The sequence below is a fragment of the Bos taurus genome, chromosome 1 (genome assembly GCF_002263795.3).
Source record: "Bos taurus isolate L1 Dominette 01449 registration number 42190680 breed Hereford chromosome 1, ARS-UCD2.0, whole genome shotgun sequence".
NCBI lineage: Eukaryota > Metazoa > Chordata > Mammalia > Artiodactyla > Bovidae > Bos > Bos taurus.
In genome coordinates, this window is record NC_037328.1 from 125927762 (window position 1) to 125947053 (window position 19292).

Below are 19292 nucleotides of genomic sequence, written 5' to 3' on the forward strand. Positions count from 1 at the left end.
TCACATCAGGTGACCAAAGTACTGGAGCTTGATCTTCAGCATCAGTCCTTCCAATGAATATTCAGGACTAATTTTCTTTAGGATTGACTGGTTTGATCTCCTTGCAGTCCAAGGGACTCTCAAGAGTCTTTTCCAGTACCACAGTTCGAAGGCATCAATTTTTTGGCACTCAGCCTTCTTTATGGTCCAACTCTCATATCCACGGACATGATTACTTGAAAAACCATAGCTTTGACTATACAGACCTTTGTCAGCAAAGGTCCTACTCTTCACTCAGAAGGACACTATCAGTGTAAGTGCTATGATTGTTAATGATGTTAATCATGAAGACTATTACAAGAGAAGCTGTTCTAGAAATAGCAACAGATCTAGAATTATGCAACTTGTGAATGGTATTATAAGTTCTAAAACACAAGCAGGCAGAAAAATGCTTTATCTTAGCACCAAAACTTTCTCATTCTTCATACATTGTTAGTCATGGTTCTATTATGCACTAGAAAAAGAATACATTAGACCTCATAATACATGAAGTAAAGAATATTCTGAGGTTTCGACAAGTTCCAATCAAGACAGCAAACAGGTAAAAAGATCATTCCTGGCTTAAAGACTTTGTCTAACAAATGCCTAGTATTTGGGCTTCCCAAGTGGCGCCAGTAGTAAAGAAACTGCCTGCCAATGCAGGAGATATAAGAGACATGGGTTCGATCCCTGGGTCAGGAAGATACCCTGGAGGAGGGCACAGCAACCCACTCTGGTATTCTTGCCTGGGAATTCCCATGGACAGAGGAGTCTGGTGGGCCACAGTCCATGGGGTCTCAAAGAATCAGATACTGAGGTTAAGTGGCTTCAGTTTGAAAGCCACTTAACACTTAACAAGCCACTCAGTATGTTAGCAAGCATGCTTTAGGGCAATCAAGTCAGAATTCAACCAGTATTTTTATACGTTGAAACCTCTTGAGAAGTACTCGAGTGGTATTTCTGCTTTGTAGCACACATATATAGTATTTGGCACAGACCTGGACAGGCTGCAGATTTTTCTGGAGAGCATACATTCTTAAAATAAGAAGGATGTATCAGGGGAAGTTGAGGATAAGCACCCTATGAAATACATAAGGTACATATGTAATCTTGGAATTTAGAGTTGAAAGTCACATTAGCAAAATATTAGTGATTGGAGACTATAAAGATTTAAAAAAACCTTAGAACACCTTTTGTTTTTTGACACAGCACTGCACCCTGTGAGGGAGGCCTATAATAGGCCCAGATACCTAAGCTTCCCAGGAGTGAGTGAAGAGTTTGACAGAGCCTGTATTAAAATGTTTTGTTGTTCTTCAGTTGCTAAGTCGGAGAAGGCAATGGTAAACCACTCCAGTACTCTTGCCTGGAAAATCCCATGGACGGAGGAGCCTGGTAGGCTGCAGTCCATGGGGTCGCAGAGTCGGATATGACTGAGCGACTTCACTTTCACGCACTGGAGAAGGAAATGGCAACCCACTCCAGTGTTCTTACCTGGAGAATCCCAGGGACGGGGGAGACTGGTGGGCTTCCATCTATGGGGTCGCACAGAGTCGGACACGACTGAAGCAACTTAGCAGCAGTTGCTAAATCCTATCCGACTCTTTTTCGACCTCATGGACTGTAGCCCAACGGGTTCCTCTGTTTGTGGGATTTCCCAGGCAAGAATACTGGAGGAGGTTGCCATTTCCTTCTCCAGGGGATCTTCCTAACTCAGGGATCAAACCTGAGTCACCTGCATTGGCAGGCAGATTCTTAACCCTTGAGCCATTAAAACCTTAGCATGGCTAACCAACTGAAAAGCATCTTCCTTAATGTTCTTAACAATCTGCTCACTCCCAATAGCTATTGCAGCAATAAAACAAAATATGATGAAAGAAGAAAAACAATCTAATAGCCCTTCATGTAATAGAACTATTTAGATGCCAAAGTAGCCAATGGATAGTGAGGTACTCTTTTTGATTTCAATGTTTCAGTGATATGGAGGACCAAATAGTGTTTTTAATCAAAGTTTTGCTCTTCTAGACTCTTGTTAGCGCAGCTGCTGAGAACTCCAAAGATCGTTACCAATGTTCTGAAGACATATTACTGTGTAGTTGCTAAGTTGTATCCGACTCTTTGCGATCCCATGGACTGTAACCTGCCAGGCTTCCCTGTCCATGAGATTCTCCAGGCAAGACTATTAGAGTGGGTTGCCATTTCCTCCTCCAGATCATCATCCTGACACAGGGATTGAACCCGCATCTCCTGCATCGGCAGGCAGGTTCTTCCATCAGTGAGCCACCAGTGAAGCCCCTAAATCTATGAGTTTGTTTTCTATTTTGCATGTGCATTCATTTGTATTGTTTTTAAATTGCACATAAGTGATATCCAGCATCATACAAGTCTCCTCCACTCTTGGCTGCCCTAAATCCAGTGCAATGCTGTGGCAGAGAGGTGGTGGGAATGGAGCATTACCAGGTAGATAATGGGATCATTCACAGGAAAGCCATCAGCATTTCTTCCCAGTGGATAGTCGTGATCATTGAGCATGGAGCGCAGTGTATGAGTAGGGCTCTTAAGGAGTCAGGGTAGGGACAGAGGGTGGACTAGGAGTTCCCGAAGCTGTGATGGAAGGGAAAGAGGATTACAGAGACCAGACTCCCCCAGTCCTGAAACAGGCAACCCGACATTGAATCCCAAATACCTGTCCATTGCTGGAAGATATTAGTTACAAGACACACCCTCTCTGTGCCTCAGATTCCTCCTAGAAATAGTCTATTTGCTGCCTGATAACTGCACTTGTGTCCTCCCAGTTACCACCCCAAGCTCTGCCAAACTCATTCACTGCACTCATAAGGCGCTTTCTCCAATGTGAACTCTCCAATGATCAGAGACTGGATTTATCAAGAAAAGATTTCCTGCATTCACTCTACTCATAAAGTCTTTCTCCACTGTGAATCTCTGAAGATACCGAAGGCCGGAGCTGGCCGTGAAAGCTTTCCCACATCCACTGCACTCATTTTCCCTCCAGTGTGCACAGGAATTGAGGTGGTGCATTTGATTAAAGGATGTACCATCCTGAGTAAAATTTAAAGTATAATTTCCTTTTCAAATTCTATATAGTTTGAGCTCGCCATTCTAAAAGGAGCTTTAGGATACATTTCTTGTTTTGGCATAATCTGAAAATACAAACTGTAACTTGCAAACATACACAAAATAGAGGAGTCCAATTACCCTCACATTACTAACCTTGGCAGTCTTCCCTCATCCTATTCCCTGGCCACTCCTTCTGTGAATACTGCACACTGCTGCTCAGCTCTGGTAATCTGTATAACTTTTTTTTTTTTTTTACTTTGCATTTGGGCAAAGAATCCAGCGCCTCATCCTATTTTATACTATTTCCCAGGCTCTTTTCACATATACCCTATTTCAACTGTTTACATTTGGATTTTCCATTATGAGCTTCCTTTCAGAAATCTTGGTTAATGGAATTCTATAATAAACAACAGTTTAAAAGTATTTTTAAAAATCTACTTAATGAAAATGTCTTTCTCAAAGATTAAGAATTAAATGTCAACTGTAAGTAGTAAAGAATCCGCCTGCCAATGTAGGATACGGGTTCAATCCCTGGGTGGGGAAGCTTCCCCTGAAGAAGGAAATAGCAACCCACTCCAGTATTCTTGCCTGGGAAATTACATGGACAGAGAAGCCTGGCGGGCTATAGTCTGTGGAGTTGCAGAGTCAGACAGGACTGAGTGATTCGGAACAGCACAAATGCAAATCAAGTACAAAAATGTGTCTTATAAAGGTACCAGCACTATAGAACTGTAGTTTTGCTGTTTTAGTTAAAAGATGTTCCCATCATTAGTTTTCAGAACACTAAAAGTTTAACTACCACTGCATGATAACTACACACCAGTGACTTACATGTTATTTCATCCTTACAATAAACAGGCAAGGTTACTGCCATTTTATAGATGAAAATAGATTCCAAAGGATCACAAAGCTAGTAGTAGGAAAGAGCTGGTATTCAAGTATGAAGCCACAGCCCAGCTTCTTCCTCTTTCTCCATTACGCTATGCCACATCTCATTCAAAAGTCAGAAAATAAATCTTTAAAGTTTCATGCTCTGTGTTTTCTAAGGATAGGGAAAAAACTATAAAAATATATAAATAAAACAAATGCTTTTCCCCTCCTCTGTGGCAAAATTAACACCTAATCTAAACACTGAGTATACTAAATGGCAACATTTTAGTTTCCTTTTCACCAGGCAATGAAACTAAAAAAGCATTCGAATAGTCATTTATATTAACAGCTTCAAAATCACACATTTTAAAATGCTAAAATTTGTTTTTATTTATGTTTTGGCCACACTGCACAGCAAATAGAACTTAAGTTCCTGCACCAGGGAGTGAACCTGTGCCCCCTCCAATGGAAGTGTGGATTCTTAACCAATGGACCACCAGAAGTCCCTCAAAACTCACATATGCTTTGAAAGTGTATTTTGTACCCCAAATTATGAAGTGAAATCATATCACACATAATCAATCATGTAAAGAGAACATAGCACAAAAAATGTCTAAAAAAGTGGTAGTTGGCATATCTACTTGGTATTACTTTGTTTTCTTTTTTACAGTTTTTACTCGAAATAGAAAATGCTAATGTGCCATTTGGGAAAAAACTTTTCTAATTTTAAAAGCAAATACAGAAACTTTCAAGAAAAAGTAGGCTTGAAAAAAGAACCAACTCACATGCTACCACATGGATGAACCTGAAGGAACACTATGCCAAGAGAAATACGCCAGTCACAAAATGACAAGCTCTGTATGAGTCTACTTATTTGCAGTATCTGGAGTCGTCAAACTCACAGAAACAGAAAGCAAAATGGTGGTTGCCCAGTGTGGGGAGAAGGGAATTAAGTTGTTTAATACATAGAGCTTTAAGTTTGTAAGATGAAAAGTTCTGAAGACAGGTTATATAACAATGTGAATATACAAACACTACTACACAAAAATGGTTAGGATTTTTTTTGTTTCTTGTGATTTTTGTTATGAGTATTTTATCACAATTTAAAACATTTAAAGGAACCAGTGAGTTATTTTTAATGTGATGATACTACAGTTATGTCTTATGTCATTTAGAGACTAGTAAGTGGATCATCTGTAGACTGATGGGCACCAGGGAAGCTCATCCTATTATTCCACTTTCATGTATGTTTGAAAACATCCTCAATCAAACAGAACTTTTAAAAAATGGAACCAAAAAGAAAATGAAATTTCCTGATCAAAAAAATTATCTATCATGAAAATATTTTATTATGGTTTAAATATATAAAAACGTAGAACATTTTAGCTACAACTGATAAATAAGACACATCATTTACTTCACTTGGGAGAAAGCTGCTGAAAACCAGATATGGTTTGCTGGGCTTACGTTAGAAAAGCTGTATGGAGAAAATTACATGAACAGTCTAAAGTTTGCTATGAAAACAATGTATTTTATTAAAGTAATTCAAAGTCAAAAAACAACAACAAAAGGGAAATTCCACAACCTTTGCAACTATATAATCTTTATGTAGAAAAACTATAAAGTGACAGTCTGGAAAGCAGCTCCACAATAAACTGAATCCTTACATCAAGAGTAACTAAAATGATGGAATCAGTTCACCCAAAAGAAATTTAGTTTTGCCATAGAGTATTTCAGCTGAGCTGATTTCAACTGTATTATTCTCAATTCTGAAAAGTTGTCTTTCCTGATATTTCAAATCACCAAAGATACAACATACAAGAGCCTGCTGAAGTCAAAAGAACAAAACACATACTCCAAGCACAATTACATATAAAAATGAATGAGGGCTTTTTATCTACACATCTACAAAACTGTATAAATAACCAATTACACATATGATCTGTGTACACTGAAGCTCCATGAGGTGGTACTGAATAAACACTTGAGGCATAGAATTTTCAACACTGGAACATGGCTCACTCTGGTCAGCAGCGCATTCCCACCTTCTAGTCCAGCATCACAACACTTCCCCTGGGATTTGTATTTGTGTCTTATCTAAGTCCTGGGAAGTTGATAACAAATAAAGAAAAATGCCGAAAGGAAAATGGACGAAATATCATCTAAAATCTATTCTAAAACATGCCTGTGAAATATGAACAAACCAAGCATTTCGTGAGTTTTTACAGTCATGTTCCTTTAAACTTACATTAGTGTCTTCATTAGTACCTGCACTGAATTTTCTGTAGCTTTTCCATTAACATATAATAGAAGAGGAAAACAACAAAGAAAAAAAGCTCTTATTTTCTTAGAAAAAAAGTGGTACTATTTATTTTAAAAAACAACCTTCTCTGCTAAAGAAATCACACTATTGTGATTATGAAAATGGGTTAATTACTTTGACAATACAGACTTATTTTATTTTTAATAATCATAAACTATTACCATGGTCATATAATTTTTCAGAACTTATGAACATAATGGAGACAAATATGTACAGAATATTTCTAATAACCTATATTAGATCATGATTATAACTGTTAAAAATATATTCAAGTACTCAAGAATATTAAAGTTTGGGGGAAAAATGCAAAAGTCGTAAGCATTTCCTCCCTCTTAGATTCTTTAATTGGGATGAAAGTCTCACGGTAAGCCCACAGGAATGGTCTGTAATAAAGAAAAATTAGGTCAGTGTACAGTAATTTCTGCACACTTTAGCAGAAATGGCAAGAACACTTTGAGCCAAATCTAAGCATTCCTTTGGGTCAGGGCTTTTTGTTTTAGTTCTTTCATCTCTAACTTCTCAACATGTCACAGTTCAGAAGTGCCTATACACCTACTAACAGTAATAAGAAAATACAAAATCAAAGAAAAGATTCATAGGCATGATTCTTTTCAACCTTAGGCCTCTCTTTGATAAGAAATAAAGGACCGTTTTTTCTCTCTCACCTATTAAAGAGAGCGATTAAATGGTATTAACCTAGTAAGGAATACCTGTTTATGTTGGAGCGGAAGAGTTTAAGCCACGCCCTTTATAAAGAGTAGATAACAGAGGATTTCCTCCTACATGTAGCTGTTGGGGAGGATAGACATGTCATAGAACTGGAACAGGATACTTCCTATAACTGAACAGCCATGCCTACAAACATTTTCATGAACCTGCAGAAATTCTGCTAATTAAGTGTTCTTTATACAAGAAGCAATGAATACTATGCTTTTATAAAAATATGTGGAATATCTCCCCCCGTCCCATTCACCAATTTCTGACCATTAAGCTTTCACTGAATCCATAGAGAATTAAACACACTTACTCTGGATATTTTCTCATTAAGTAAAGCTGGAAATTATCTAACAATACCACTTGCAATTCCAGGAAAAAAAAAAAAATTCAGTACAATCTAATATGAACACTAGCAAGCTTCACAGAATACATATTCTATCAAGCCTACAGAATCCCCATCCATCACCCAAAAGGAAGTCAGTCTTACCCACTGCATAAAATAAAGATGTTTGTTACATATCTAGATGCAGATTAAAAGAATTGCTAAATTCTACTGCAGTAGAGAAAAAAATACAAATAAGCACTCAAAACCGACCTAACAATGTCTACTCACTCCTGCTTCTCCAGGCTACTTTTTTAAGAGACAGAAAAATAAGCATAACTTGCAATTTGACTGGCAAAATCACTTCCTGACTAATCATTTCTAAGCCTATACTAGATACCAATGATGATGGAATGCCCACAATCACCAGCAACTCAACCTTATTATTATTTCTGCAACAGTAATTATATAAAATTCCATTCTCCCAGGCAGTGAACAAGGGAGAAAAACAGGTTCTTTAAAAATGGCTGTATTTGTAGGTTTTTAGAAACCAGCACCAAATGTTCATGTTTAATTATTCTAAGTAACATTTAGTAATTAACTAAATGCCTATCAATATGGACAAACAAAAGAGTGAATGATAAGGAAATAACTTTCAAGCAATAGTGCATGTTGTTAAGAACCACTAAGTAAAATAATCTGACACATTTCTACAGCTTTTGTAGGTTTGCCCAGTTTGGAAATAACATGCCTCAATGCTCAGTAATATTCCTACCCTTCAAATCATGAGTACAGGTTTTTAATTTTGTGACTAGGCAAGACCAAGTACAACTTGAAAAGATACTTTTAAAAAACAAGCTAACTCAGAACAATCTGTTATTAGAACCATTACTCTATTAAGAAGGGAAAAAACCATCAAATCACTGTAAAAAGTGTCTAAATGAAAAACTGAAAGCAAGGTTCACAAACAGTAGCATCAGTTCAAGTCTACATGACCCTTTATTACATTGTAGCGATATTATGTTCAACATTACATAAGTTTTCTTATGTCTTCCTCACACTGCAATTTATCCCCACTGTACAACAGATTTCAACTCTGAAAATGGTTTAAATCAACTTTTTGCATCTTTAATTTACAAACCATTGGGTGTTATGTTTCATAAAAATTTATATCATTTTAAAATTCTACTTAAAAGCTAAACCTAAAACTAAACCCTTTAAAAACAAAAAACCAATGAAGGTGCTTTAAACAGAACCTTGTAGAAATATTCTGATACCAGTGTTTGAAAGAGAGACTACGGAGGGCTATAAAAGGGCAACCTTCATAAAAAAAATTCTATGGCCAATTACTGTTAAATTCTTTTAAATACATTTTTCTAATGATAGAAAATTAAATCAAAAGATGGAAGTTTAATTTTTCCCCAATAAGTAGTTGTTCAGGACATGGGTTAAGTGTACTGAAATCATATTGCTTCTTTGAAAAAAGAGATTTTAGCCAGGCATACCATTAACAAAAGACCACGCATATCTGCCTAGTCTCTTGATCTCTGGGTACTAGTATTACCTAAGGGAACATTACCCAAGAAATTGGTTGGCAAGCCTACCAAATATGAGTCTTGGGTCCCTCAATTTTGACAGTCATCTTAGCAAATACAAAACTTTAGCTACTTGAAGAGTGAAGCTTGTAAAGTGCATTAGGTGTAAGAAACACAACGGAAGTGCTAAACTCACTTAGCAGGATTTTAAGGGACTTGATGTCATCAACAGGGCAAAAAAACAACATTTAAGTTTTCTGTTCAGATTTTATTTGAAATCTAATTCAAATTGTCAAAGCTACAAAAGGGGGGAAGACATCTGTATTATTTTTTCTAAGTCACAACATCCTAAAACAAAATACTACTACTGCCAGCAGATCCATTATACACATTTCTGATGAAATTCATTAGCACAATAAAAATTTCATCTTGAGAAACAGCCACAACAAAAGTAATTTATACAATATAAAACAACAACAGGTCTACAGATGCAGTTACTTATGAGTTTACACATGCATTCACAAACAAATAAAAACCCCAGGAATGCTCTTTCATTAGATTTTTTGTTTTTCGTTTTTTTAAAAAAACAGACCATTCAGGCACAAAACAAAATCGCATTTCCAATAAGTGACAGCATCTTAAAAATTTATGTCAGTGTTTGTTTTTCTTTGACTTTTTATGAGACCTGTGTGGAGATCGGGACTGGGATCTGGATTTCTTCCCTGATTTTTTAGGGGATCTAGACCGTGATCGCCTAGATCTTTTAGGTGTCCTTGAACCAGATGGAGATCTGAGGAAACAAACAAAAACAATTTAACCAAAGTACTCACGTGATCAAAACAAATTATCCTTAAATTATCTAAAATGATCTTTAACAGGGCACAATGAAAGTCACTGAAATAAAAAAGGCTGTAAACTTTCCAGATTTATACTGTGCCTACTGTATGCACACACTCTCACACACACACATTTTGTACTTCCTATGCACCACATCAGTGATCACCGGTAGCAGGCATGGCAAGACAGACTCCCGAGCCCTACCACTGCTCTACTGACTCAAACTCTCGAAATCTGCATTTTAACAGCTCCCCAGATTATATAAGCCAAAGTTCAAAATGGCATCCAACATCATTCACAAAACTTTTGAACGCAGTGGCTTTGCAGCCTATCTTCAGGAAAAGCACCAACTACTGCAATTTCAAGGGAAAGACAGCACTCTGTAAGTGCTATGCATTAAAATTACCAAAACAAATAATTATATAATTTTCATGAATGTATATATATATAATATATGCACAAGTACCATTCAGAAAAAAGAGTTATCTGTTATAGAAAAATTTTACTAAAAAATGGCTACAATAAAAACATTTTAGGATAAAAAGCAGTTTCAGCTCTCAGGAAAACTCTATAAACAAAACACTTCTAAATCACCTTTCTGGAACTTGGAGGAAAAAGGTATAGAACACACTAAATTAAATGCTGAAGAAATAGTCCATGGTATTTATGTCCACAAGTCTACCCAAGAACTTGCTAATAAGAATACTGCTGGGTGGGGAGGGAACATGTATTTTTCTTTCAGCCTTGACAAAAACCAAAGACTATTCCATAGAAACTAAAGAACAGAAAGGAAAGAAAAGCAGCTACTCCTACTCCACAGAAAACTGATGCTTAAAATTCCTGGCTGGTCTTTACGTGTTGGAAGCTTTCTTGTGCTTTAGTCATGAGTAGACTGGGGTGGGGAGATGGAAAGGAAGAATCTAAAATGAAAGTATATCTGTTTGGTTTTCTAAAATCCTTTCAAAAATGGCTGCCAAACAAATTATTTTCAAAAGCTGGTGGAATGACAAGGAAACTGGCATTTGAAATATTACAAAAAAATGACTTGTGTTTACCTTTTGGCCTTTTTGCTAACATCTCTAGGAGAATCTTTGTGAGATGACCTGGACCGTGAGCTCTCTTTATGAGATCTTTCTGAACGCTCTGATCGCTCCGATTTTGGTGATGGGGATTTCACTCGTCTACCACTGCTACTGCGAGATGGGCTAGGGGACGTACTGTGTCGCCTTTTCCTATGGAACAAAGCCCCCAAAACATCCCGTAAGTGAGCAAAGGATCAGGTATATCATTTTCCTTCTACTAAATTAGCTTTTAATTCCTATCAGTTTACACTATCTTTATTTTCACTAACCTTATTAATGTTATTTTCTAACAACATTCAAAGCCTTTTTATACTTAGAACAAAAAAGTCTTAAAGATAGGCTGATCGACACAAAAACTGAATTCAACTAAACTGGATTTTTCTCTGCTCTAAGAGAGATTATTGGAACAATGGACAAAATTCCATCAAGATCTCTGATTAGATAATAGTGGTTTTTTTAATGTTAATTTCTTGCTCTTGAAAATTTTTTCTTTTTGTTCAATCTGGAAACTTTTACTGTGGTTAAGTATGTAAATGGGGCATCATGTAAGCAAGTTATTCTTAAATGATTGGGGTTGAAGGGAGAAAGGAAGAGGAAGAAGAAAATAAAGCAAAAGGAGAAATACTTTTAACACTGCGGGAATGAAGGTGAAAGGTATCTGGAAATTCTTTATAGCATTCTTGTAACTTTTCTAGAACTCTTATATCAAGATAATAATAAATGACAAAAAAGTGATAGATTTACTACTTTACCAATTAGTATAACCATGTGATCTTGTAACTATATGAAGAGTGACTAAGTCAAAATTTTTTAATTTGCATTTGCTTGGTTTTTATTAGGAAAATCTCAATTCTAAAGAACTTTCTCTACTAATCAGAGATTTAGGAACTGTGAAAGTAAGAAATAAAAACTACAAGAGAAATGATTTTGATTAGAATGAAGACTTAAAAGTGAGGACCAAGTCCCTACAGCCTAAGTACACAATTTCCCTTAACAAACAGGACTGGGAGACTCAAGTTTACAGGTAGCAGCCTCAGCACAAAAGAAAAGCTTATATTGGAGGTAAGATCTAGCAAGCTGCTTAGTTATTTAAGCCTTAGGTTCGATACCTAATACTGTAACTGAATTCTTGCCCTGAACTAAGGCTAAGGTACCTTATAAACCATGTCAAGGGATGTATGTCCCAGGTAACTAAGCCAAGTGCCAAATGCCCCTTTGCTCAGCTAATTCTGCCTTCTGCAGGCAGAACCCAAACACGTTTATCATACACACAAAAAAACCTTTTCCAATCTGTTGGTTCCAGTGATGAAAATATTACAAAATGAAACACGATTCCAAATTCTAGAGCCAGCATAGGCATTAAATGAGAAATGTTATACCTTTCTTTCCTTGTTGGAGTACATTCATCTTTCTCCTTCTTGTCTTTGGATCGAGATTCCAGTTTTTCTTTATCCTTCTTATCTCTTTCTCGCTCTCTTTCTAATTCCTTCTCTTTCTCCTGTTTTTTTTTTTTTTTCAAAGAAATATTTAGTCATTAAAAAACACCAATCTGGTTAATCTCATTTATGTAGTAATATTTTCCCTTCTAGTTAACTATTTATAAAATTACTACTCAAAGTATACCTACTCTTCCAGAAAGCCAGTCATTTCTTCTACTTCTCTACTTATACTGGATTAATAATGATACCAGCAACAGTGGCTGAGTATTTTCTGAATGCCTACCATAGGCCAAGCAATTAATGAACAACTTTCCATATACCACTGCATGTAATTCTTCAAAACATGCCTATGAATAGTATTATCCTTATTCAAAACATGAAAAATGAGCCTTATAAAGGCTCAGTGCCATGCCTAAGGTCATACAGGAATGAAGTCAGGATCTGAGCCAAAGCTCTAGAGTCAGGGCTCTTAAAGAGTGCTGTCCCTTCACTTAAACAAATTGGAAAAACAATATGATGACCTTTCCATCTCAGACTACAATAAAACTGTCAATAGTGATTCTAATTGCACAGCAAGTTGACTTAATCAAAGGAAAGCACTTATTAAAGTAATATACTAAAAAGGAAAAACATTTATTCACAATAAATGTCTAGCAAAAAGTCTTAGTATTAATAGTGGGAAACAAGTATCATATTGGAAATTTATAAAAGTACAAATTATAAGTCCTAATATAAAAGTACAAATTGACTACATAATTGCATAAACCAGAAAAATTACTTATTTGCTTATCCCCAACTGCTACAACTGCCACTTCTCACTTAAAATTATGACTGCTATTGATAATTAAGGGAGTGGCTACCAACAATGAACCCGCAAAGCCAACTGAGCTCTTCAAAAACAAGAATTAAAAAACAAAACAATTAAATTTCTCTATGATTTGTATGCATCAAGAAAGGTAACCAATACCTGATACAAAGCCCATACCAGATGTTGGCAAATGTTTTCTGTAAAGGGCCAAGTAGTAAATATTTTCTGCTTTGTGGGCTACAGTCTGTCAACTTTATAACCGTAGTCCAAAAGCTACTACAGATAATACATATATAATAACTGAAGGGGCATGGCTGTGTTCTAGTAAGTTTATTAACAAAAATGAAGTGATGGTTATAGTCTGCTGACCCCTGGCCTATGCCTTCAAAAAAACACGTTCTTTCTTCCAATTATAACCATGGAGGGCAAGGAGACTAAAATGGTAATAATGTGGCACCTCAAGGTGCAGTCTTCCATGCAAATCAAACACTTGCCACCATCCCCAAAGGGACTCAACAGGGTTCAGATATATAACATCTTTTTTTTTTTTAATCTCATGTATCTTTTTTCCAAATACAACTACTGAGGACAAATTTACAAAGTGATGTTGAAGAGACCAACTTCCTCTGGTGATCTGCAGGTTACATTTTTCTGATTGATACTTCACAGGAATCAGACTACAGTTTACTTATGATATTTTAAACACTTTAATAATAAAAAGTTAATGTTAACTATTATTTAATTCTTTGCGTGTGTGGTGCTAACGGTAAAAAATCTGCCTGCCAATGCAGGACACAAAAGATGCAGGTTCAAACCCTGGGTCAAGAAGATCCCCCTGAGTAAGGCATGGCAACCCACTCCAGTATTTTTGCCTGGAGAATCCCCATGGACAGAGGAGCCTGGTTGGGCTATACTCCATGGGATCACAGAGTCAGACACAGCTGAAGTAACTTAACACACACATACACAATTATCTAATTCACAATCCTGCAAAAACTGGACCATTAACCCAGCTTCACTGAGTAAAAGCAGGTTTCAGTGATGTGCCCAGGCATGCAGAGCAGAGCAGCAGCAGGAGTCCACACGCTGTGCGGCACCACAGCTGCTTTACCACACCACTGCTCCCATCAACGTGAAGAGCTTTGGATGACTCTAAGCTCCCTTCTACTTGTTGCTATTTCTCTCAATCATCCTTTTTTGTAATGACAGTCAAGATGTAGGTAAAAATTAATAACAGTACCAATCAATAAAATTCCTAGGTTCTTTCAACAACTATCCTGTGGGCTTCTTGTGTTAAAATTCCCTGTATATCCCTACATATCTTTTGATGTATAAGAATACAAGGTCCCTCAAAAGCTTAGAATTCACAGATGAGGTATTCTACCCCTTGCTGTTCCTCCTTGGACAAAATGTAAGAGTAGTCCTAACTCCATCTCTGTCTCTGTGCCACTACTTAGGGTTGTTGGTCACAAATGTGACTCTTTCTATAGTACCTTCCAGTTCTGAAAGTACGTCCTTAACAGGATGTTATGCTCCACAAGGATCCAGAATAAAAGAGCATGGTGTTGTTCTGAAACTGTTTTCCAAGCTGAACTAACTATAAAACATCAAATTCCAAAAGTTCCTAATTATTTACCATTATTCAGCATTTATATAAAGGATATAATTTGAAATATTCTCTTCCTTAAATACACCAATATATCAATATTATAGGCAGTCAAACAAATAACTGAAAAATGCATAATTGCGTATACTTATTCCTTACTCGCTGAAGAAGTTTATCCCTGTAGTGTTCTACTTGTTCCTGAAAGCTCTGGCCTGCTTTTTTAGGTCTTTTTCCAGATTCCAATTCATCTTGAAACTTCATAACTTTGAGCTGTGAAATAAGACATTTTTAAAATAAATCTTTTTAATCATTATAGCTTCTCAAGCAGTACTTTGCTCCTTTAAAAAAATATTTTCTTCTTTGAAACGTGTATAAGAAGGGAAAACAAAAATAGCAACATAAAACATAAAAACATACAGTAACTTATTAGGATTCAGTCAAAACATAACATCAGTGTATATAACTCCCTAATCTGAAGGCCACTTGTGAGACAAGCCCAACTGCAGAATTCAAGTGATCAGGCACAGGCCCATGTGCTCTCTGCACAGCCACACAAGATGACTTGAAAACCAAGACCTGTGCCTCATGCCCTTGAGAACGTACCTATTCTTTGACATAATGAGAATGAATTTGGTATCTGGTACCCCAACTTACTCCAATACTTTGGCCACCTCGTGCGAAGAGTTGACTCACTGGAAAAGACCCTGCTGCTGGGAGGGACTGGGGACAGGAGGAGAAGGGGATGACAGAGGATGAGATAGCTGGATGGCATCACCGACTGGATGGACATGAGTCTGGGTAAACTCCGGGAGTTGGTGATGGACAGGGAGGCCTGGCGTGCTGCGATTCATAGTGTCACAAAGAGTCAGACACGACTGAGCGACTGAACTGAACTGACCCCAAATTAGAAAGGTAATATTGTTAAAGGTAAGCGTAACTTCCAGCAAGGTAAGACAGTCAGCAGAACACAGGGGATAAACAACTATTAAAACAATCAAAGAGAGCAGCATTCTGGTTATAGCTCATAAAGCTATAGCTTGAAGTAAAATTTCACTCTGTTTACAGGAGAGTCTAATCACTCAGCATCAAGACATCCAGAAAAGGTTAAACCATATTCAAAACGTACTTTTAAAGACACTAAGTATACAGTGATTTAAACGAAAACAGAAAAATTCCCATTTCCTGTAATTTATTCATATATGAACAAAGTTTTTTGTACAAAAGTATTCACTACAGCATTATTTGCAAAGGAACGTAGACCACCTCCAGTTTATCAAGAGATTGCTAGCTGATTTTACGTGTGTGTGTGTGTGTGTGTGTGTGTGTGTGTGCACTGTGACTGTGAGTGAACTAAGGGAAGTCAAATATACAGTTAGGCATGAGGATTTAGATGATCCTGGATGGTACCACAGGACTACAGTCCCAAACCTGTAAAATCTTGTTTCACTTTAGGCAGTGAGAGGGAACACACTTATCTGACGCAATTATTACAGATGCAAACTTCTTTACCTATTTCACAGTTATGCCCTGTAAATGGACTAAATGCTACTATTTTACTTGTATTTAAAAAAACAAGACCTCACTTGTTTTAGTTTTTTCCTTCACTACAAATGAGACTTTCCAGCAGACTGGAAACAAGCCATAACTTCCACTCAAAGTGGTATTTTCATCATGTTTTACTTCATGAACATTAAGTTTCCAGATTTTTGCCCCTTTTCTACCTAATTCTACTTCTATTATCAGGATCATTTATAATCAGAGCTTTGAGGTTCTCTTCTCTTTCCTTAAAACTATTAAAAAGTACTTGCATTTTGTGTGTGTGTGTGTTAACAACTACATTTAAAAAGATAGTAAGATGTAAGGTAAAAGAGGGTGGGGGCTTGGGGGGGGGCAAGTTTTCAAGTTCATCACTGTGTGAAGCCTCCCATAACTAAAACGGCTGTTCCAGAGAATGTATTTGTGGCAAATCAGTTTAAAAGTTAAGCAAGCAAGAGTCAAACAACCTGAATGTTACTCACGTGAAAGGGATCCCTACAGTACCTTTTGAAAAATCACTATAAAATCCCTAGTTACAGATCCTGCTGATGTGGCCTAACTCAGGCACAAGCACAAGTCCAGGGTGCCCAAGAAAACATGCCACAAAGGTTCCCAACTCAAAAGAGAATAGCCCGTGCAATGGTTTGCTGGCCATCTCAAGTATATCACCTTTCCCTTCAACTATTCACTCCTTCCTCAGGGGTCAGGGCAGAAAAGGGATCTTTCTACTTCAGTAACAAAGAAGACCCTTCACCTGGCTCCCCACCTAGTGTTCCTCTCTTCCAATAATTCCAGCCCAGGCACTGTTCTAAGCAGAAATCTGAAAGATTACAAACTTGCTTCCAGTAAACACTGTAAGATCACATGACTGCGTATTTTCTAAGTGCTCTGCAGAAAACATCAATATTTTATAACATAAATCTTTGGTTTTTATTAATTCCATGATAAAAAAGGTTCAGCTATAGACATCTTTGTTACAATACATTTAGGGACGAGAAAAGCTTTTAAAAAGAAAAACTGCTAAGGTGGTAAAGAGTCTGCCTGCCAAGCAGGAGATGTGGGTTCAATCCTTGGGTAGGGAAGATCCCCTGGAGGCTACCCACTCCAATACTCCTGCCTGGAGAATTCCATGGACAGAGGAGCCTGGCAGGCTACAGTCCATAGGGTGGCAAAGAGTTGGACGTGCCTGAGCAACTAACACTTCCACTTTTTCACTTTTTTTTTTACACATACTATATATATTGTAGTATATAATAAAACTAATTAGAATTTTATTCTTCATTTAAGGGAGCACCAATAAAAAGGTATTCACTGAATTCTAAATTCAGAAACTGACATTCGAATTTAGGGGCAGAGAAGGGACAGTACATGAATAAAGCTCATGAGCCCTGAGTTCTAGCTCAAACTGGCCACCAGTTGTGGACCCTTACCCCACATGACTAAATCTCAGAGTAAATAAAGGAAAAGAATAGATAATTTTAAAACAAAGCCAAGAGCTACATTTTAAAATCAGATTTTTGGCTCACCATCCAAATCCCCAAAGAGTTAAGTAAATTGTGAGAGGGTGGCCACTATAAGAACAAGAAAGACAATCACTGAGTAGCAAAGAGAAGCCAGATTATCAAAGAGCATATAAAATAGGGGGAAAGAAAAAAAATATATATATATATACATATACAGGTGTGTTGGTGTATGTACATGCATGTACAGTACATATACAGTGTAGAATCATCCAAATTAACCAAAAAGTTAAAATCACATGGCTCTCTTTCAAATCAAGAGAAAAACAGAACACTAAGAATTAGTCTATTTTGGTATTTGTAAGAAGACAGTTCAATTATCAAGAAAATACATTTTTTTTTAATTGACCTCAGTCTTTGTTTCTACTCCAGTACTTCTATCAGGTCAGTGAGGCAGAGTTCAGTAAGACTGGGAGGAGTTCTGAAAGTTAAGAAGGGTCATGAGCAGCTTGAAAAAGGTCCACAGGTGAGTGCATTCACTGAGATAACACATCTTATTTTCCTGAAAATTTTATAAAGAATGTATATATCTCAGGAAAAATAAATCAACTTACTAATTCTGAAAATCCTACTTGTAACTGACATCATACTGATTCTGTGTAAGGCTGAAACAAAATGAATGCTTTCTCTAGTTTTCGGCTTGGTAATAGATATCTGAGAAAGAGGTGGGCAAGAACTTGTACCAGCCCAATAGCAGGTGGCGGAGAAATGCAAACTGGTAATTAATATGGTAAGGTATGGTCTTCCCTAGTGGCTCAGTGGTAAAGAATCCACCCACCAATGCAGGAGACATAGGTTCAATGCAGGAGCAACTAAGCCTGTGCACCCCAACTATTGAGCCTGTACTCTGAATGCATGTGCTGCAACTACTGAAGCCTGCACGCTGACAGCCTATGCTGCTTCTCAAAAAGAGAGGCCACGGCAAGGAGAAGCCCGTGCACCACCACTGGACAAAGTCCATGCAGCAACAAAGACCCAGCGCAACGAAAAATACATAAATAAATAAAAATAAAATTACAACATGGAAGGTATTACAAGTTAATAAAGGAAAAGCACAGATACACAGTAAGTATATAAAATACTGTTAAATGAATGGACAAAGTGTTACAATTCACTCTCATGTACACTTTTGAGATTAAGGACTGACTGCTACACTATTGCTAACATCTACTGGGAATGTTTCATCATCTGGGGGCAAGAAATAAGAAAGGCTCCCATTACAAAACCCTCCCCTCACTGACATGTCTGAATACCTTTGGAAATTTTTAAAAGACATCACAAAATGGAAGGGCATGGAGACAGAGAAGTCTTGAGAGTTTGGACTCTTCCTTCTTATGGTTAAGCCCCAATGTCTACTCTCTCCTCATCACTTGTGCAGACACTTAAAAATTTTGAGTGATGTATACATAACTTGAATGTGCCAGAAAAGATTTCACGTTTATTACATACTATGTATGCTCTAATATGATGGGTCTCATAAGGTGAGATATAATCTATTACATCAGTATCTGCAGATGGTCTCCTATGTGCTAGGCACTGAAGATATGATCGTCAACAGACAATAGACATGTGAAGGGTCCCTTATCCTCACAGAAATCACAGCC

The 19292-nt window shown here is 37.1% G+C and overlaps 1 protein-coding gene across 6 annotated transcripts in view; it reads right to left on the reverse strand.

Annotated features, from left to right (window-relative positions):
* Window positions 1–5473: 5473 nt before the first annotated feature.
* The window catches only part of U2SURP (U2 snRNP associated SURP domain containing), a 53375-nt gene continuing 39556 nt past the window's right edge, over window positions 5474–19292 (reverse strand). For 4 of the 6 annotated variants that reach the window (XM_005201897.5, XM_002685036.6, XM_059888926.1 and 1 more), the window contains 4 exons: window positions 14792–14902; window positions 12159–12277; window positions 10753–10929; window positions 5474–9650 (listed from right to left, as the gene is read on the reverse strand). In XM_005201897.5, the coding sequence (XP_005201954.1) occupies window positions 9512–9650; window positions 10753–10929; window positions 12159–12277; window positions 14792–14902 (546 nt within the window). In that variant the 3' untranslated portion in view covers window positions 5474–9511. The remainder of the gene's footprint in view (window positions 9651–10752; window positions 10930–12158; window positions 12278–14791; window positions 14903–19292) is intronic. The other 2 variants (XM_024996014.2, XM_005201898.5) reach the window with 1 other exon arrangement.